The 22089-nt window shown below is 51.4% G+C and overlaps 1 protein-coding gene across 3 annotated transcripts in view; it reads right to left on the bottom strand.

Moving 5' to 3' along the window:
* Nucleotides 1-22089, bottom strand: part of SLC45A3 (solute carrier family 45 member 3) — a 39504-nt gene that overhangs the window by 11058 nt on the left and 6357 nt on the right. The window contains exons 1-3 of one of the 3 annotated variants that reach the window (XM_058039781.1): nucleotides 20638-20690; nucleotides 6284-6570; nucleotides 810-1186 (exon numbers count right to left, since the gene is read on the bottom strand). In XM_058039781.1, the coding sequence (XP_057895764.1) occupies nucleotides 810-957 (148 nt within the window). In that variant the 5' untranslated portion in view covers nucleotides 958-1186; nucleotides 6284-6570; nucleotides 20638-20690. Of the gene's footprint in view, nucleotides 1-262; nucleotides 282-809; nucleotides 1187-6283; nucleotides 6571-20637; nucleotides 20691-22089 lie in introns of those variants that run through there. The other 2 variants (XM_058039780.1, XM_058039782.1) reach the window with 2 other exon arrangements.

Below are 22089 nucleotides of genomic sequence, written 5' to 3'. Positions count from 1 at the left end.
GGCAACAAAATCTCCCTCAGAGAGGTGACAAAAGCTGCCTACCCCACCAAAACCATGGTCATGAACTTCTCCTCCATGCCCAAACTATCCCTCCCTCAGAGAGGTGACAAAATCTCCCTCAGGGAGGTGACAAAATCTCCCTCAGAGAGGTGACAAAAGCTGCCTGCCCAACACTATGGTCATGAACTTCTCCATGCCCAAACCATCTCTCCCTCAGAGAGATGACAAAATCTCCATCAGAGAGGTGACAAGAGCTGCCTACCCAACACCATGGTCATGAACTTCTCCATGCCCAAACCATCCCACACTCAGAGAGATGACAAAATCTCCCTCAGAGAGGTGACAAAAACTGCCTGCCTCCCCAAAACCATGATCATGAACTTTTCCTCCATGCCCAAACCATCCCACACTCAGAGAGGTGACGAAAGCTGCCTACTCAAAACCATGGTCATGAACTTCTCCTCCATGCCCAAACCATCCCTCAATCACAGAGGTGACAAAATCTCCACCAGAGAGGTGACAAGAGCTGCCTGCCTCCCAAAAACCATGATCATGAACTTCTCCTCCATACCCAAACCACCCCTCCCTCAGAGAGGTGACAAGAGCTGCCTACCCAACACCATGGTCATGAACTTCTCCTCCATGCCCAAACCATCCCACACTCAGAGAGATGACAAAATCTCCACCAGAGAGGTGACAAGAGCTGCCTACCCAACACCATGGTCATGAACTTCTCCTCCATACCCAAACCACCCCTCAATCACACAGGTGACAAAATCTCCCTCAGAGAGGTGACAAGAGCTGCCTACCCAACACCATGGTCATGAACTTCTCCTCCACGCCCACCTCCAGCAGCAGCGGTGGCACACAGGTGATGCCAGCGGCCAGGCACACCTCCAGCCCGAAGGTCAGCGAGTTGACCAGCAGCAGCTGGGTGCTGCGGCTCTGCCAGGACATGCTGTCCCCAGCCCGACCCCTCAGTGGCACAGGGCTGTGTCCTGCCAGCTGCAGAGCCCCCAGGGATGCCCCCCAGGCGAGGATCGGAGCTTCCCGTGCCGGGCTGCTGGCGAGACGCTGCTTCCCATTTTATCAACGGCCAAGGAACCGTCTGTGCCTCTTCCTCTTCTTGTGGGGAGCCCAGGCAGGGATCCACTGCAGGCTGCTCCTCCTGCTCATGGGCTGGGGGCTGTGGGGAGAGAGTTAAACACAGCAGGGAATGGGTTAAAGTCAGGAGCCACAGGGGTGTGTCACCGCCGAAAGGGACAGTCCCCATCCCAACAGGGTGGAGAGGGGCAAGGGAGAGGATGAAAGCTCCATCCCTGGTTTATCTCCAAGGGTTTGTGGGGATGTGTCACCACCAAAGGGACAGTGCCCATCCCAACAGGCCTGGGAGGGCCCAGGAGAGGTGGAAGGATGAAAACTCCATCCCTAACAGGTTTATTTCTAAGGGTTTGTGGGGTAAAACTGCAATGTGTCACCACTGAAAGGGACAGGGCCCATCCCAACAGGCCTGGGAGGGCCCAGGAGAGGTGGAAGGATGAAAACTCCATCCCTGGCAGGTTTATCTCCAAGGGTTTGTGGGGTAAAACCACAATGTGTCACCGCTGAAAGGGACAGTTCCCCTCCTAGCAGGCTGGAGAAGGTCCAAGAGAGGTGGAAGGATGAAAGCTCCATCCCTGGAGGATGGAAAGCTCCATCCCAGGTTTATCTCCAAAGGTTTGTGGGGTAAAACCAAGCGCCACAGGGATGTGTCACCACAGAAAGGGACAGTGCCCATCCCAACAGGTTGGGGAGGGTCCAGGAGAGGGGTAGGTGATGAAAACTCCATCCCTGGAGGATGGAAAGCTCCATCTCAGGTTTATCTCCAAGTGTTTGTGGGGTAAAACCACGATGTGTCACTGCTGAAAGGGACAGTCCTCATCCCAACAGGCTGGGGAAGGTCCAGGAGAGGTGGAAGGATGAAAGCTCCATCCCGGGCAGGTTTGTCCCCAAGGGTTTGTGACAGGTGAGACAGGGTCTGGGAAAACCCAATCCTGCCCTGGAGGATTAACTTCTCTGTCTTGTATGAGCACCTCATGCAGATGGCAGAGACACAGAGGGTTTGGGGTCTCCTCTCACAGGGAAATCACTCAAACTAACCCTAAACCTAACTCTAACCCTCCAAGATCAGGGGAGTGCCTGCAGCCACACAGGGTCATCCCCAGAGGCCACCACAGCCCTGCCTGGTGACCAGGACACCCCAGTGCTGCTCCCAGGCTCTGGGGGAAGCAATTTCACCCAAATCCCATCCAGGACACCTCTGTGCTGCTCCCAGGCTCTGGGGGAAGAAATGTCACCAAAACCCACAGCCCTGGTGACCAGGACACCCCTGTGCAGGTTCCAGGCTCTGGGGAAAGAAATTTCACCCAATTCCATCCCCGCCTGGTGATCAGGACACCCCTGTGCTGCTCCCAGGCTCTGGGGGAGGTGATTTCACCCAAACCCCATCTCAGAATGGTGACCAGGACACCTCTGTGCTGCTCCCAGTCTCTGGGGGAGGTGATTTCACCCAATTCCATCCCTTTCTGGTGACCAGGACACCCCATTGCAGGTTCCTGGCATTGAGGGGAGGTGATTTCACCCGAACCCCATCTCAGAATGGTGACCAGGACACCTCTGTGCTGCTCCCAGGCTCTGAGAGAGGTGATTTCACCCAAACCCCATCTCAGAATGGTGACCAGGACATCCTCATGCTGCTCCCAGGCTCTGGGGAAAGAAATTTCACCCAATTTCATCCCTTTCTGGTGACCAGGACACCCCAGTGCTGCTCCCAGGCTCTGGGGGAGGTGATTTCACCCGAACCCCATCTCCAGCCCCAGGACGGGGTGCAGAGAACAGGCAGCGCCTCCGTGGAGTTTCACAAACAAACCTGACCCACTTTAGCCTCATCTAACAGCAAATGGCAATTACCTTACTCATTACACTGAGTCATTTATTTGCCCTGTAACTGCTCCCTTCTCCCCAGAGGGGAGAGGCCACGGCACGGGGACAGGACAGGGGCTGAGCCTCTCAGTCCCAAATCACAGAAACCCCCCAAGCTCCCCCAGCACCCAGAACAGCAAAATTTACTAAAAACACCTCGAGGAGGTGAGATCAGTGCTCCCCAAAACCACACAGGTGTGTGCAGGCAGGCACAGCAGGCAGAGTTTTGTCGCTTTTCTCTCCCTCCTTGTTGCTGGGGGAGGCTGGCAGGGTGAGGGTGAGGCTCAGCCATCACTCCATCACTTTCTCTCTGTGGAGAAATGCCAATTCTGAGCTCAGTGCCACTCAATAAATACCAATTATTCCCCTTTGGGGACGTTCAATCCCCTCAACTGTCACAGAGATCCCTCCTTTCAACATTTGAACGCCTTGCCTGAGGTCAAGCAGCAAAAAGAGAGGGGAAAACAGAGGGGGAATGGTTTGCTTTGATCACCAGAGGCAGCTTCAAAGGCAGCCTGAGCATCCCTCCAGCCCACCTTGCTCGGATGTGGCTCCACACAGGATGTGCCAGGGGGTGCCCAGCTGGAGCCCAGCCCCAGGATGAGGAATTTCAGCTCCCAGAGTCACAAGGAAAAATTAACTGAGGCACTCAGACCTAAAGGGGGGTGTGATGTTTGTGCTCTGGGGTCTGGAGAGCTCAGAGAGGGGGAATTATCCCCAAAGAAACCCCAAACATCGAGTGAGAGATGCCTCACACAGATTAAAAGTTGTTTTTTTTTTCCCCTTTTATGCCGTGCAGAGCTCTGGGGAGGCAGCAGGGATCCATCCACCTGCCTGGGAATCCCAGTGTGGAGCAGAGCTGGAATTCTTACCTGCAGGTAGGAACAGAGCTCTCCTCCCCCTCCACACCCTCCCAGGAGAAAACAAATCCCTGAAGGAAAAACCATGATCAGCCACGGATGAGAAATCCCAACTGCAGGTAAAACTGCAGCACGTGATGAACTTCACCCCAACTCCACTCATTCCTCTTTTAACTTCTTAAATTTTCCACAGAACACAGACAGGGAAATGTGCTGGGCGGGGAAATCACCTGAGCTGCAGATCTGGGAGGACAAGGGATTGGGAAAAGGAGATTTGGGAGCCAGGACTCACCTGCGGGGGGCTGATTTGGGAGGAAAGAAGTTGGGAAAAGGAGATTCGGGAGGTCTAGGAGGCTCAGGGAGCCAGGACTCACCTGCAGGGAGCTGATTTGGGAAGACAGGAGCTGGAAAAAGGAGATTTGGGAGGCTCAGGGAGGCAGGACTCACCTGCAGGTGGCTGATTTGGGAGGACAGGAGTTGGGAAAAGGAGATTTGGGAGCCAGGACTCACCTGCAGGTGGCTGATTTAGGAGGAAAGAAGTTGGGAAAAGAAGATTTGGGAGGCTCAGGGAGCCAGGACTCACCTGCAGGGAGCTGATTTGGGAGGACAGGGGTTGGAAAATGAAGGTTTGGGAGGCTCAGGAAGGTTGGAAAGGCTCAGGGAGCCAGGACTCACCTGCAGGTGGCTGATTTGGGAGGAAAGAAGTTGGGAAAAGGAAATTTGGGAAATTTGGGAGGCTCAGGGAGGCAGGACTCACCTGCAGGGGGCTGATTTGGGAAGACAGGAGTTGGGAAAAGGAAATTTGGGAGATTTGGGAGGCTCAGGAAGCCGGGACTCACCTGCAGGTGGCTGATTTGGGAGGACAGGAGTTGGAAAATGAAGGTTTGGGAGGCTCAGGGAGGGAGGACTCACCTGCAGGTGGCTGATTTGGGAGGACAGGAATTGGGAAAAGGAGATTTGGGAGGCTCAGGGAAGTTTGGGAGGCTCAGGGAGCCAGGACTCACCTGCAGGGGGCTGATTTAGGAGGACAGGAGTTGGGAAAAGGAGATTTGGGAGCCAGGACTCACCCGCAGGTGCTCCCTGCAGCCCAGCAGAAGCTGCTGCAGCGTTTGCAGGGCAGCAGAGGTGGAACCAGCACAGGTTTGTTTGGCTCCAGGGCCCTCCCCCTGTGCTGATAACAGCAGTGTCATTGTCACCGTGCCACTCCTGTGCCCCAGCCCCTCGCTGAGGCTGAGCAAACACTGCTGCCAACCCTCACGGGTGCTGCCCTGAGCAAACCCCAGCTCTGGGCTCACACCTGAACTTTGCCATTAAAAAAACCACCTGAAATTCACATTTATCACCCTCCCTTGCTGATCTGCTGGTGTTTCAGCAGAGATTTAGGACGTTCTGCCCATCCCAGAGGGGATTTGGGGACCTTCCCCAGCCCCATGGGGACACATGGTACAGGTGACAGTGGCACCTCTCACCCTCCAGCCCCATTTCCCCCAAATCCCCACAGCAGGAGCAGGGTTTGTCCTTTCCTCCTCGAGGAACACCTTGAGCAGTTCCCAAAAAGGGATTTTTTTGAGGTTTGCTGCACTTGGGAGCAGAAGGGAGCCACATGTGGGGCTGTGGCACAGCTGCTCCCAGAGCTGGCGTGCCATGGACAGAATCAGCTGCTGCTGCTCTTCCCTCCCCTGGGACAGCCAGACATCTCAAAGCCATGGCTTTCTTCTGAAAAAACCCCAAACATCTCCAAAGCCATGGCTTTCTTCTGAAAAAACCCCAAACATCTCCAAAGCCATGGCTTTCCTCTAAAAAAAACCCAAACATCTCCAAAGCCATGGCTTTCTTTAAAAAAACCAAACCATCTCCAGACCTGCAAGTCTCTTTCAAAAAACCCAAACCACCTCCAAAGCCATGGCACTCTACTAAAAAATCCAAACCATCTCAAACCCATGGCCTTCTTCTAAAGAACCCAAAAATCTCCAAACCCACGGCCGTCTTTTGAAAAACCCAAACCGTCTCAAACCCATGCCCTTCTTCTAAAAACCCAAATCATCTCCAAACCCCAGTTTTCTTTTAAAAACCCCAAAACCTCCAAAGCCACGGCTCTCTGGTTTGCTTTTAAAGCTTCCAAACCCAGTTTTCCCTGCAGAGATCAGCAGATCAGCTCCCAGAGGCTGCCTCACCTGGCAGCCAGGTAATGGGTGGGTCCAGGGCAGGAGAAAAGCTTGGCTGGACAAAGGAGAGGGTGAAGCCAGGGCAGATTTTAGGAAAAAAAACCAACCCCAAACACCTGGAAAAGGAAGATTTGCTGGGCATTGACGGACACACACAAAGGAACCCTTCCTCCTCACAATCTCCTAAATCTTCCCAACTCAGGGTCTTAGAGGAAATCCCATCTCAGCAGAGCTCAGAATGAAGAGGGAGGGCTGGTTATTTTGAAAATGAAATTAATAAAATGTGGGTGTACCTACCTGGCAGAGAAAAACTCATTTATTCCTGGAAGGATCCATGTCCTGCTACTCCATAACCTCTGCTACTGGTGCAGAAAGACCAGGAGATGATGGTGAATGTGGCTCTGGAGGCTTTGATTTGCAGTGGTGGTGCAGCTCAACACACAGCAGGGACCAGACACAGAGAGTTTGGTTCAGGGTGAGGATGCTGAGGCACTGGAGCAGCTTTCCCAGAGAAAATGTGGCTGCTCCATCCCTGGAGGTGTCCAAGCCCAGCTTGCAGCAGCCAGGGATAGTGGGAAGTGTCCCTGCACGTGGAACAAAATGAGATTTAAGATCCCTCCCAACCCCCAAACCATTTGATAATTTTATTATTGTTGAAGACTGCAATGCAAGATGTTTTCCATTACCATCTGGATGGCAGATTACCTGTGTCAGGTGGGCAGTTTGCCTTATCTCTCTCTAAGTGACCACAATCACTCCTCCCTCAGGAGAGGACATCTGCTGATAACAGCTATTGGATGTCCCTGCATGGCTGATAAGAACTGCAGCATCCCATTGGGAGATGTGAGCCCAGAGGGAGGAGCCAAGCATTCCTACCTGGATATAATCTGGAGATTTCAAACATTCCTACCTGGATACAATCTGGAGATTTCAAACATTCCTACCCAGAAACAATCTGGAGATTTCAAACATTCCTACCCGGATATAATCTGGGGATTTCAAACATTCCTACCCGGATACAATCTGGAGATCTCAAACATTCCTACCTGGATACAATCTGGAGATTTCAAACATTCCTACCTGGATACAATCTGGAGATTTCAAACATTCCTACCCAGATATAATCTGGAGATTTCACACATTCCTACCCGGATACAATCTGGAGATTCTGGAACACCAGCACAGCTTCTCCACTGGATTGCCCAGAGGAACAGCAGCTGCCTCTTCTTCCCCTGGATCTTCAGAGGCAGAGACTGCACCTTTCTCCAGGATCCCTGCTCCAGCAGAACCAGCCCTGACACTGCAGGAGGGCTGAGCCACAATTCCAATGGGACTGCTGCCAGCACCCTGACCCACAGGGTGTCAGGCTGGGTTCTGACTCTGGCAGTGTTGGTTTTGTTTACTGCATTGTTTATTTTATCCTTTTATTTTCTTCCCTAATAAAGAACTGTCATTCCTGCTCCCATATTTTTGCCTCAGAGCCCCTTAATTTAAAATTTACAGCAATTCGGAGGGGTGGGGAGGGTTTACATTTTCCATTTCAGGGGAGGCTCCTGCCTTCCTTAGCAGATTCCTGGCTTTCCAAACCAAGACAATTATTAATTATTTCTGCCCTGCTTTATTCCCTTAGGAAAGGGAATCCTTGGGCTGAGGTGGGGCTGCTCCAGCCCAGGTGATTCACTCCTCACCCTCCCTGCCCAGCTTTGGCACCCACAGACAGGGACAGGCAAACATCTCCCGTTCACAACCCCAACATTCCATTTCCAACCTTCTGAGGGGCTCTTTGTGAATTCCCTGAAGTCCTTTTGGAAGAAAGGGTGGCACAGAGCTCTCAGGAGCAGCCAGGGCCTTTCACAGCTATCAGTGTCCATTCATTGCTGCTGAATGGGAAATGCACCATGGAGAATAGCTCTGGCAGGCTCCTGGCATGGAATGGAGCACTCACCTGACCTCTCCTGACCCCTCCTCCCCTCCCAAATCTCCTTGACCCCATTCACAGCTCGGGGAGGGGATGGATCCGGGCTCTGGGAATTAACCCCGCGCTTCCTTTGAACCCTGGGGCTCCATTTTTGGGGAAAGAGCAGCAGCAGCCTGGAAATCCCCTCCAGAGCAGGGTTTGGGATTCCCTCCTCATCCCCAGGGCAGGGCCCAGCAGCCAGGATCCCTCAGGCCATGGGGGTCATCTGTGACCCTTTGGGGCCACTCCTGGTGGCAGCTCCAGCTTCCCCAGGGACACCCTGGATTTGGGGCATGGTTCTCTCTGCATTCCACCCCCCTGCAAGGGGATCCTGCTGCTTCCAGGGCTAAAATCCTGAATCCTTTCGGGCACAGGGGATCCCTGGCACAGACACAGCCGAGGGCATCTCTCCATTTGGGAGCGCACAGCCCATGGGCAACGCTGGCACGGTGGAGGGAGCTCTGTCCTGCCCTTCACCCTCACACCTCACACTCCAGGGATGTCCCAACACCATCCCAGAGCCTCTGTCCCACAGCCTGCACCCTCCTGGGGCACCGGAGCTGCTCCTGACAGGAGCCTTCCTCCCAGCACAGAGTGACCAGCTACAGCCAAGCCTCCTCCTCCTCCTCCTCCTCCTCCTTCTCCCATTCCAAACAGAGCCCCCTGTGCCCGAGGGGGTCACTGGCTCAGCAGAGGCCAGGCTGGCACTGCTGGAGCTCTCTGGGCACAGACACGAGCCCAGGGCCGGGCTGTGCCAGGGCCAGCAGCTCCTTGCTCCTCGGGCTGCCCGGGGCATCCATGCCAGGGGCAGGGGCAGGAGATGGGCACAGCTGGAGATGGGCACAATGGAGATGGGCACAGGTGGCACTGGGCACAGCTGGAGATGGGAAAAATGGAGATGGGCACTGCAGGAGCTGGGAACAGCTGGAATGGGAACAATGGAGGTGGGCACAGGTGGAGTGGGCACAACTGGAGATGGGAACAACTGGGAACAGCGGGAGCTGGGAACAACTGGAGCGGGGCACCCCAAGTCCTGCAGCCAGCAGGGGCCAGAGCTGCTGGGATGACCCTCAGCCTCACCTGACCCTCACTCATCCTCACCCTCACCTCCTCAGGAGCTGCCCAGAGCTGAGTTCGGGTCAGGGTGCAGGGGTGAAAAGCCCCAGCACAGCCCAGCTCAGCTGCACAGGGATCCCCAGCCTGGGCTGGGATCTGTGCTGGTGCCCAGCAGGGTCTGGCAGCATTGTACCCACTCAGGAACTGGCATCTCCTCACGAAACTTCATAAAAAAAAAACCTTCCAAACTCCTCAACTCCCCCAAAATCAGCAGCATTTCAGCCCTGAGAGGCTCAGCCCTGGTGGTCATGCTCCCCTGAGCTGTGTCAGGGCTGCTGCAGCATTTCCAGCCCTCAGACAAGCCTGGCTGGCTGCACAGCAGAGCCCCAGCTTTGTTTTGCTGCTGCACGACCCAAGCTCTTGCTTTTATTCATGAGGGGAGCCCCCGTTCCGGAGCAGGAGGGGAAATGAGATGATCTCTGCTTCTGCTTTTCACTCATTTCTGCTGCTCAAAGACTGTGCCCATCACCCCTGGCACTTGATCCAAATCAACCTCTCCCCCCAGGGCCTTTCTTCTCTGCTTATTATTTTTTTTTTTTTTTTCAAGAAGAAGAATCAAAATGCAAATTAAACTGGAAAGGGGGGAAAAAAATCAGCCCCCTCCAGGTGCCCCCTTCTCCTCAGAGCGGGGACGGGCACAGATTATATCCAGCACCACATGACCAGGGCCTGTATTTATGTGTCAGAGTGTAAAACCCACCCTGCTGAGCTGCCTTTTCTCTGCCTGGGGCTGGGGGGCTTCTGCTCTGCGTCTCCTCCAGCAGCCCCACAAAGGGGATTAAGGAGAGCCCCTCAGCCCTGCAGAGTAATCCATCAAATTATCCCTTGTTGGCGTTGCTGTCCTCTTCAGGGGAAAGAAAAAAAAAAAAAAAAAAAAAAAAGAAGAAGAAGAAAAAAGCCCTCCAAAAAAGCTTTTAAAAGCACTGAAATTACACTTGAGCCTGAAACACTCCACCCAGCTGCTGGAGCCCCCAGCACAATGGGCTGGTTGTGAAGGGGAGCAAGGAGAAAGAGATGGACACTTAAAAAGGGCAGCGGCCTCCCCAGGGCTGCAACCCCAACAGGTGCCTCAGACCCCCCTTCCCCAGAGCCTGCAGCTAAATATTCAATTTTTCATCTAAATATTCTAAACTGGGCTGCTCTGAGGTATCCTTGTCCCCCCATCCCACCCATCTGCACCCTGAGGCTGGCTGGGCACCCCAGTCACCACTGAGAGGGAATTTGGGGCTCCAGACCCCCCATTCCCCAGAGTCTGCAGCTAAATATTCAATTTTTCATCTAAATATTCTAAACTGGGAGCTGCTCTGAGATCTCCTTGTCCCTCCACTCATCTGCAGCAAATCCAGCCCTGCAATAATGGCTGGGCACCCACTGAGAGGGAATTTGGGGTTTCAGATCCCTCCTTCCCCAGAGCCTGCAGCTGAATATTCAACTTTTCATCTCAATATTTTAAACTCCCAGAACCTGCAGCTAAACATTCAATTTTTCATCTAAATATTCTAAACTGGGCTGCTCTGAGGTATCCTTGTCCCCCCACCCCACCCATCTGCACCCTGAGGCTGGCTGGGCACCCCAGTCACCACTGAGAGGGAATTTGGGGCTCCAGACCCCCCATTTCCCAGAGCCTGCAGCTAAATATTCAATTTTTCATCTAAATATTCTAAACTGGGAGCTGCTCTGAGATCTCCTTGTCCCCCCAGCCATCTGCAGCAGATCCAGCCCTGCGAGGCTGGCAGGGGACCCCAGTTACCACTGAGAGGGAATTTGGGGTGCTGGGATGGGTTTGGTGAGCCCTGATGGCCCCAGGGATGCAGCCTCAGCAGAGGTGAGCCCTCAGCAAACTGGGGCTGTGATCACAAACTGGGATCACAAACTGGGATCACAAACTGGGATCACCCCAACTGGGGCTGGGATCACAAACTGGGATCAGAAACTGGGATTACAAACTGGGATCACCCCAACTGGGGCTGGGATCACAAACTGGGATTACAAACTGGGATCACAAACTGGGATCACCCCAACTGGGGCTGGGATCACAAACTGGGATCAGAAACTGGGATTACAAACTGGGATCACCCCAACTGGGGCTGGGATCACAAACTGGGATCACCCCAACTGGGGCTGGGATCACCCCAACAAACTGAGGCTGGGATCACAAACTGGGATTACCAAGTGCTTATCCCAACAAACTGGGGCTGGGATCACAGACAGAGATCACAAACTGGGATCACCAAGTCCTTCTTACCCCAACAAACTGGAGCTGGGAATCACAAACTGGGACCACAAACAAGGATAACCCCAACAAACTGGAACTGGAATCACAAACAGGGATAACCCAAACAAACAGGAGCTGGGATCACAAACTAGGATCACCCCAACAAACTGGAGCTGGGAATCACAAACTTAAATCACAAACTGGGATCACCAAGTGCTTATCCCAACAAACTGGGGTTGGGATCACAAACGGGGATCACAAACTGGGATCACCAAGTGCTTATCCCAACAAACTGGAGTTGGGATCACAAACGGGAATCACAAACAGGGGTCACCAAGTGCCTACCCCAACAAACTGGATCACAAACAGGGGTCACCAAGTGCTTCTTACCCCACCAAGCTGGAGCTGGGCCAAGAGCAGAGCAGAGCAGAGCTGGAGGCACCCAGAGCACCCACGTGGCGCCGGGGGCCAGCTCAGCACTGAGCACCCCCACACAAAACCCCCGAGCCCAAAAACCACTGGTGCTGAGTGAGACAGAAGCATTTCCCCATCTGCACAGGGAGCAGCCAGCAGCCCTCAGAGCTCTGCTCTTGTGAGCCCTCCCGTCTGCTCACACGGCTGGGAAAATGGGAAGTGAAACTGGAACTGCTGGTTTGCAGCTGCAGCAGAAATGCTGCGTGAGGGGACAGCTGACCCCTCTGCGGGCAGCTCTGCCCCATCACTCCTGGCTTCATCTGGAAAATGACAGTCACAGGGCCAGCCAGAGTGGCTTTGGGGTGGGAAGGACAATTCTGGCGTCCGAGCAAAGCCAAGGCTGCACACGAGGCAGCAAATCCAACCCTGGGCTGTGGAGCAGCTCAGGAGCAAATGGGGGAGCTCCAGGAGGGATGAGGGGTGGCCCTGACCCCAAACTGTGCCCAACAGGGGTCAGATAAATTTCACCCCAGCAGGAGCCACCAGCACCCAAAATTGAGCTCCAGCCATCCGATCTGGCTTTGGCCAGGAGCTTTTTCCTCAGGTAAAAAAGGGAACAATCCAAATTCCACATCCTTCAGGCAGACATATCCAGGAGCCACCATCATCCAAAATTGAACTCCAACATCCCTGCTTTGAAAAGGAGCCTGTTCCTCAGGATAAAGAACAACCCAAACTCCACACATCCTCCAGGCACCATTTCCAGGAGACACCAGCACCAAAAACTGAGCTCCAACATCCCTGCACCTGAGCTCTCTCCATCCCATCCCTGCTTTTGCCAGGAGCTTTTTCCTCAAGAAAAAAAAAAAAAAAGGGAACAACCCAAACTCTACATTCTCCAGGCACGCATTTCCAGGAGCAAACAGCACCTAAAATTGAACTCCAACCATCCCTGTTTTTACCAGGAGCTTTTTCCTCAGGAGGAAAAAGGGAACAACCCAAACTCCAGATATCCTTCAGGCACCATTTCCAGGAGCCACCAGCACCAAAAACTGAACTCCAACATCCCTGCACCTGAGCTCTCTCCATCCCATCCCTGCTTTTGCCAGGAGCAAGAAAAAAAAAGGGAACAACCCAAACTCTACATTCTCCAGGCATTCATTTCCAGGAGCAAACAGCACCTAAAATTGAACTCCAACCATCCCTGTTTTTACCAGGAGCTTTTTCCTCAGGAGGAAAAAGGGAACAACCCAAACTCCACACATCCTCCAGGCACCATTTCCAGCACCAAAAACTGAACTCCAGCATCCCTGCACCTGAGCACTCTCCATCCCATCCCTGCTTTTGCCAGGAGCTTTTTCCTCAAGAAAAAAAAAAAAAAAAAGGGAACAACCCAAACCCCAGACATCCTCCAGGCACCATTTCCAGGAGACACCAGCACCAAAAACTGAACTCCAACATCCCTGCACCTGAGCTCTCTCCATCCCATCCCTGCTTTTGCCAGGAGCAAGAAAAAAAAAGGGAACAACCCAAACTCTACATTCTCCAAGCACGCATTTCCAGGAGCAAACAGCACCAAAAACTGAACTCCAACATCCCTGCACCTGAACTTTCTCCATCCCATCCCTGTTTTTACCAGGAGCTTTTTACTCAGGAGAAAAAAGGGAACCGCCCAGACTCCACACATCCTTCAGGCACACATTTCCAAGAGACACCAGCATCCAAAATTGAACTCCAACATCCCTGCTTTGAAAAGGAGCCTGTTCCTCAGGATAAAGAACAACCCAAACTCCACACATCCTTCAGGCACACATTTCCAGGAGTCACCAGCACCCAAAATTGAACTCCAACATCCCTGCTCTGAAAAGGAGCCTGTTCCTCAGGATAAAGAACAACCCAAACTCCACACATCCTTCAGGCACACATTTCCAGCACCAAAAACTGAACTCCAACATCCCTGCACCTGAACTCTCTCCATCCCATCCCTGCTTTTGCCAGGATCTTTTCCTCAGGAGAAAAAGGGAACAACCCAAACTCCACACATCTTCCAGAACCCCTCTGGCTGCAAATTTTGGGAGCCTGACCTCGTGCTCCTGCTCACAGGAGGCACTGAGCACACGCAGGGCCTCCAGGCTGCCCAGGCCGTCTCCCCAAGGCAATTCTGTGCCCCACAGTCCCAGTTATTTGTGCCAGCCCTCTGACCTCCCCTGGCAGGTTGTGGGGGTTTCTCCCTCTCTGTTTTCTGGCTGTGAAATGAGGTCATGGCTTTGAAGCAGACAAAGGAGCCTTTGCAGGGCGAGGAACAGCCCCAGGACGGCTGGGAGGGCTGAGCCCCAGCACTCACAGCCCCCTGGCACGGGAAGGGACAAAAGCAAAGAAGCAAAACTCCCTAAATACTTTAAATTGGGAATTTCTGTGAGATCTCCTTGTCCCCCCACTCATTTTCACCCTCCCAGTCACCCCTCTGCCCATGGAGTTTTTATTCCAGTGTTCCAAGGGATTTTCTGTCACATCACAGGGGAAGGTGTGCAGGCAAGAATGGGAATTTTCCGGGGTGTTTTAAGGGCAAAATCCACATTCCAAAACTAAAAACAAAGCAGTTTCAGGACAGCTGGGAGAGCTGAGCCCCAGCACTCACAGACCCCTGGTGCCCCTGGGATGGGAATGGGCAAAAGGAAAGAAGAAAAACTCTCCAAATATTTTAAATTGGGAGTTGCTGTGAGATTTCCTTGTCCCCCCACTCATTTTCACCCTCACAGTCACCGCTCTGCCCATGGAGTTTTTATTCCAGTGTTCCAAGGGATTTTCTGTCACACCAGAGGGGAAGGTGTGCAGAAAATAATGGGAATTTTCTGGGGGGTTTTAAGGGCAAAATCCACATCTCAAAGCTGTAAAAAAAAACCCCAATTTCACGTGCCTGGTTCTGCCTGCAGCACATCATCAGCCCCTGGGGGTTAATGAGGGGCCTCAGATCATGGGAAACTTTTCCTTATCGTGACAGAGCAGCCACCAGGCCTGAGCCTGAAAACGGCAGATTCCACCGTTTTATTTTGTTGCCTGATAATTGCAAAGATAAGGAGCAATCAGATTTTTATTTCCTGAGGCAGATAAGTTTCACTGGAAGGCCCTGATGGAGAACTTAAGAAGCTTTTTGGCTTTCCCCCCCTTCTCACTATCAGTTTAATGAGCTACGGACTCACAGCGTGCAGGGGTTTAACATTCACCAAAACAAACAGAGCAGTGAGGGATATCTGGAAGGGAAAATTTCCAATTTAAATAAAACAAAACAAAACAAAGCTCAAATCTGCCATTTCTCCAGGAGGTGGATGGAGTGAGGCATTTTTACCACCCCCTCACTCCCCACCCAAACAGGAACCTCACTTCTATTTTAAGCCCTGGAAAGAACATCAGCCCTAAATTAATTATTAGCTTTTTTTTTTTTACTAATTAGGCATGGGGTTCAAGTTCAAAGCTGCCTGGATTTTGCAGAGGGGTTCTGTGGCACAGGGCACGAGGGGGACAGGAGCTCTGAGAGCTGAAATTCCTCCGTGTTTGCTGTTAAAAACAGGAATGGCAGCTTGTGCAGCGAGCACTGAGCAGGAACAGGATTTTCCCCTCCATGCCAGGAACAGGATTTTCCCCTCCATGCCAGGAACAGGATTTTCCCCTCCATACCAGGAACAGGATTTTTCCCTCCATGCCAGGAACAGGATTTTTCCCTCCATGCCAGGAACAGGATTCTCCCTCCATACCAGGCTGCCTCTTGCCATTGTTTGCCGGGGTAAAGTTCAGGGAGGCACAAATGAGGCCCAGAGATCTCTGATATTCCTGCAGAGCACCCTGGGCACGCAGCCAGGGCACCTGGGCTGGCACCCAGCACCTGCCTGGGCCGCGCCGGCTGTGCCACCACAGGGACAGCCCAAAGGCCCAGCTCTGGAAACGGGTTTGGGGACACTCCATGGGTTTGGGGACACTCCTCTGCGGGAAATGGGTTTGGGGACACTGCTCTGTGGGACATGGGTTTGGGGACACTCCTCTGTGGGAAATGGGTTTGGGGACACTCCTCTGTGGGAAATGGGTTTGGGGACACTCCTCTGTGGGACATGGGTTTGGGGACACTCCTCTGTGGGACATGGGTTTGGGGACACTCCTCTGTGGGAAATGGGTTTGGGGGACACTCCTTGGTGGGAAATGGGTTTGGGGACAGTCCTCTGTGGGAAATGGATCTGGGGACACTCCTCTGTGGGAAATGGATCTGGGGACACTCCTCTGTGGGAAATGGGTTTGGGGGACACTCCTCTGTGGGAAATGGGTCTGGGGACACTCCTTGGTGGGAAACGGGTCTGGGGACACTCCTCTGTGGGAAATGGGTTTGGGGACACTCCTCTGTGGGAAACGGGTTTGGGGACACTGCTCTGTGGGAAATGGGTTTGGGGACACTCCTCTGTGGGAAATGGGTTTGGGGACACTCCTCTGTGGGAAATGGGTCTGGGGGACACTCCTCGGGGTGTGACACAAGGCCCACACAGGGTGGATCTGTGTGCAAACGTCAGGGAATGGCACCTACAGCATGGTGTGGCTGAAGTCAGCAGGACAAGAAATGTTTGTGGGGTTTTGTGGTTAGAGAATAGTTAATTTCTGATTGTGATGATGTGAATTATACCATACTATATATATAATATAATTAGGTATAATATAATTAGATTTATAGTATATTAAATTTTCTATTTTATATTGTAGTACATTTTATTATCTATTATATTTTCTATATTATATTATATACTTTATTACATTAACTATATTACATTAAATTAATTCTATTGTATGATATGATCTATTATATTTTCTATTTTATATTATAATATATTTCACTATCTATTACTTTTCTATATTATATTATATTTTATCTATTTTATTAAATATTATCTATTTTGTTATATTAATTATATTAATTCCGTTATATTAACTATATTATATTATGTATATTAGATGAGATGTATATTAGATGAGATGTATATTAGATGAGATGTATGTTATGTTATATTATATTATTATTATATGTTATGTTATATTATTATATATATTATGTTATATTATATATATATAAAATATATATTATAATATATATATTATTGTCTCATCCTTCTCTCGAGACTGAAAATGGAATAAAACTTTTTAAAACACCTCTTAGCTACCCCATCTCTGGGTCAGGAAAGGGTTTAACCCAACGCTCATCCTCTGCTCTCAGCCTGGGATGGACGGGAGGCTCTGGGGGCAGCACAGCCCAGCCTGCTTGGAGAATCACAGATAAAAGATGATCCCTGTGGGATCACCTGTCCAACAGCTCATCCTCAGCCTGTGGGGAGGCATCTCAGCACTGAGGCTGCAGGAATTTCCCCTGAAAAAATCTCCATGGGCTAGGAATAGACTGAATAGCTGGGAAGTGTCCGTCTGTCCTTCCTTCCCTCCCTGCAGCCATCCCCCGTGGCATTCCTGTGCTCCGCTTGGGATTTGCACACTGAGAGCATCCCCAGCTCTGTCCTGGACCCGGCTCAGCCAGTCCCCACCCAAAGCCACCCTGCAGGCCCAGCTCAGTCAGTCCCATCAAAGCCACCCCTCCATGCCCAGCTCAGTCAGTCCCATCAAAGCCACCCCTCCATGCCCAGCTCAGTCAGTCCCATCAAAGCCACCCCTCCATGCCCAGCTCAGTCCCATCAAAGCCACCCCTCCATGCCCAGCTCAGTCAGTCCCATCAAAGCCACCCCTCCATGCCCAGCTCAGTCAGTCCCACCAAAGCCACCCTGCAGGCCCAGCTCAGTCAGTGCCACCCAAAGCCACCCCTCCATGCCCAGCTCAGTCAGTCCCATCAAAGCCACCCCTCCATGCCCAGCTCAGTCAGTGCCATCAAAGCCACCCTGCAGGCCCAGCTCAGTCAGTCCCATCAAAGCCACCCTCCATGCCCAGCTCAGTCAGTCCCATCAGAGCCACCCTCCATGCCCAGCTCAGTCAGTCCCATCAAAGCCACCCTGCAGGCCCAGCTCAGTCAGTCCCATCAAAGCCACCCTCCATGCCCAGCTCAGTCAGTCCCATCAAAGCCACCCTCCATGCCCAGCTCTGTTAGTCCCATCAAAGCCACCCTCCATGCCCAGCTCAGTCAGTGCCACCCAAAGCCACCCCTCCATGCCCAGCTCAGTCCCATCCAAAGCCACCCCTCCAGGCCCATTAGCTGCTCACTCGTCCTTGGCCAGGACACAACAGCCTTTTGTTCCAGCTGCTCCTGCCACCCCTGGTGCATGGATCGTTTGTCACCAATGTTCCCAACAGGAATTGTTTGTGTCCAACACTCCAAAACGTACAGGAACCGTTTGTCACCAACATTCCCAACAGGAATCGTTTGTCACCAACACTCCAAAACGTACAGGAATTGTTTGCCACCAACATTCCCAAATGTACAGGAATGGTTTGTCACTCACTAACATTCCCAAGAGGAATTGCTTGTCACCAACATTCCCAAACACTCAGGAACCGTTTGTCACCAACACACACACAGGAATTGTTTGTCACCAGCATTCCCAAATGTACAGGAATTGTTTATCACCAAAATTCCCAACAGGAACAGTTTGTCACTAACATTCCCAAACACACAGGAATGGTTTGTCACCAACACTCCCAAACACACAGGAAAAATTTGTCACCAATATTCCCAACACGAATGGTTTGTCATCCACATTACCAAAGGCACAGGAATCGTTTGTCACCCACATTCCCAACAGCAATAATTTGTCACTAATACTCCCAAATGCACGGGAATTGTTTGTCACCAACATTCTCAAAGGCACAGGAACCGTCTGTCACCAACATTCCCAACAGGAATCATTTGTCACCCACATTCCCAAAGGCACCTCTGGAGCCCAGCAGCAGCAGTGGCCACACAAAGCCCTCCCTGTGCCCTTTGCTGGTACCTGGCACCCCAGCCCGCTGTCCCTGTCCCCTCCCTGTCCCTCTGTGCTCCAGCTCGGGGTTTATGGGCCCTGCTGAGCCCAGGGAAGCGCTCACCCCGTGGCCACAACAATCCTGCATTGTCTGAGCACAGCTCCAAGGCAGAGCTCGGGAATTGGGCCAGAACCCAGAGTGAGGTAGGCAGAGATCACGGGGAGAGCTCTAACAGGACACCCTGTGCCAGCCCAGCCCCAAAAACCACTCTGGGTATCAACTGCCCACACTGAGGTGATCCCACAGCCCCGGGAGAGGGGAAGGAACAGGAAAGCACCCTGGAACAGGGGCAGATCCAGCCAAACACTGCCCAGAAAAGGCACAAAATCACCATCAGGGATAAAATCACTCACCAGGTCCAGCTAAAGTGGAGGGGTTTGGTCAGACCCACCTCAAATGCCACCCAAGAGCCAGATCTGCTCATTAATCCTCAATTAAGAGCAGGGAATTGGGATGCAAAGGCACAAAATCATCATCAGGGATAAAAATCACTCACCAGGTCCAGCTAAAGTTTGGGATTTGAAGCGGGTTTGGTCAGACCCACTCCCACTTCAAATCCCACCTGAGAGCCAGCTCTGCTCATTAATCCTAAATTAAGAACATGGAATTGGGATGAAAAGGCACAAAAATCACTCACCAGGTCCAGTTAAATTGGAGGGGTTTGTTCACACCCACTTCAAATCCCACCTGAGAGCCAGCTCTGCTCATTAATCCTAAATTAAGAGCAGGGAACTGGGATGCAAAAGCACAAAATTACTCACAAGGTCCAGGTAAAGTGGAGGGGTTTGTTCACACCCACTTCAAAACCCACCCAAAAACCAGCTCTGCTGATTAACCCTAATTAAGAGCAGGGAATTGGGATGCAAAGGCACAGAATCACCATCAGGGGAAAAAATCACTCATCAGGTCCAGTTAAAGAGGACGGGTTTCCTCACATCCACCTCAAATCCCACCCAAGAGCTCCGCCCATTAATCCCAAATTAAGAACGTGGAATTGGGATGCAAAGGCACAAAATCACTCGCAAGGTCGAGGTAAATATGAGGGGTTTGCTCACACCCACTTCAAATCCCACCTGAGAGCCAGTTCTGCTCATTAATCCTAAATTAAGAGCAGGGAATTGGGATGCAAAAGCACAAAATCACTCACAAGGTCCAGATAAAGTGGAAGGGTTTGTTCACACCCACTTCAAAACCCACCCCAAAACCAGCTCTGCTCATTAACCCTAATTAAGAGCAGGGAATTGGGACGCAAAGGCACAAAAATCACCATCAGAGAGAAAATCACTCCCAAGGTCCAGATAAAGTGGAGGGGTTAGGTCAGACCCACTTCAAATCCCACCCAAAAGCCAGCTCTGCTCATTAATCCTAAATTAAGATGGAATTTGGAGGCAAAGGCACAAAATCACTCACAAGGTCCAGCTAAAATGGAGGGGATTGGTCACAGCCACTTCAAATCCCACCTGAGAGCTCTGCTTATTGATCCTAAATCAACAACATGGAACTGGGATGCAAAGGCACAGAATCACCATCAGGGGAAAAAATCTCTCATCAGGTCCAGTTAAATTGGAGGGGTTTGTTCACACCCACTTCAAAACCCACCTGAGAGCCAGCTCTGCTCATTAATCCCAAATTAAGACTAAGGAATTGGGATGCAAAAGCACAAAACCCCTCACAAGGTCCAGATAAAGTGGAAGGGTTTGTTCGCACCCACTTGAAATCCCACCCAAAAACCACCTCTGCTCATTAACCCTAATTAAGAGCAGGGAATTGGGATGCAAAGGCACAGAATCACAATCAGGGAAAAAAAAATCACTCATCAGGTCCAGTTAAATTGGAGGGGTTTCCTCACATCCACCTCAAATCCCGCCCAAGAGCTCTGCCCATTAATCCCAAATTAAGAACGTGGAATTGGGATGCAAAGGCACAAAATCACCATCAGGGATAAAAATCACTCACCAGGTCCAGTTAACTTGGAGGGGTTTGTTCACACCCACTTCAAATCCCACCTGAGAGCCAGCTCTGCTCATTAATCCCAAATTAAGACCAAGGAATTGGGATGCAAAGGCACAAAATCACTCACAAGGTCCAGGTAAATATGAGGGGTTTGTTCACACCCACTTCAAATCCCACCTGAGAGCCAGTTCTGCTCATTAATCCTAAATTAAGAGCAGGGAACTGGGATGCAAAAGCACAAAACCCCTCACAAGGTCCAGATAAAGTGGAAGGGTTTGTTCACACCCACTTCAAAACCCACCCAAAAACCAGCTCTGCTCATTAATCCCAAATTAAGAGCAGGGAATTGGGATGCAAAGGCACAAAATCACCATCAGAGAGAAAATCACTCACAAGGTCCAGGTAAAGTGGAGGGGATTGGTCACAGCCACTTCAAATCCCACGCAAGAGCCAGCTCTGCTCATTAATCCTAAATTAAGATGGAATTTGGAGGCAAAGGCACAAAATCACTCACAAGGTCCAGCTAAAATGGAGGGGATTGGTCACAGCCACTTCAAATCCCACCCAAAAGCCACCTCTGCTCATTAATCCCAAATTAAGAGCAGGGAATTGGGATGCAAATCAGCACCAGGGCTGATGTCTGAGCCCCACCTCAGCCCCTTCACTCCTGATGTTTGGGAAGCAGAGTGTGACCCAGGGATTTTCCTGCGTGCCCCATTTCCCCCGGATCTCAAGGCACAAATCTGAGGCAGGATTTGGGTGCTGCCCACAGCTCTGTGCACGTTTTTCCCGGGGCTGGCCCCAGCCTGCCCTGTGAGAGCATCCATGTCTCCAGAGTGCACGGATTTGACTCGCTGCACTCATTATATTTCTGTTTTTCCTCAAGTCCCAGCTCCCGCAGACGAACCACCACGGAGAACTTCAGCTCCCAACAAAACAAAGGTGGGAAAAAAAAAAACCAAAAAAACACCCAAAACAGCTCCTTTGATTGAAGGGAAAAAAATTTTCACACCTCACAAACCAACCCCAGCACCCGGCATTGTTTTATTTTTAAATAAACCTCAAACTTTGCCAGAGGGCATCCTTAAAACTCCTGAGTGTTCCAGAACTGGCCAGGATGGGAATTCATCTGCAAGCCACCAAAAACTGGCTCTGAAATCCCCAAAATTCACAGATCAACAAGCCACCAAAATCTGGCTCTGAAATGCCCAAAATTAATCTGCAAGCCACCAAAATCTGGTCTGAAATCACCAAAATTAATCTGCAAGCCACCAAATATTGGTTCTGAAATGCCCAGAATTTATCTGCAAGGTACCAAAATCAGGCTCTGAAATCCCCAGAATTCACCTGAAGCCACCAAAATTTGGCTCCAAAATGCCCAAAATTCACCTGCAATCTACCAAAATCCGGCTCTGAAATCCCCAAAATTCACCTGAAGCCACCAAAATTTGGCTC

This window comes from Melospiza georgiana, chromosome 23 (assembly GCF_028018845.1).
Source record: "Melospiza georgiana isolate bMelGeo1 chromosome 23, bMelGeo1.pri, whole genome shotgun sequence".
Taxonomy (NCBI): Eukaryota; Metazoa; Chordata; class Aves; order Passeriformes; family Passerellidae; genus Melospiza; species Melospiza georgiana.
This window is presented reverse-complemented; position numbering and strand designations above follow the sequence as displayed.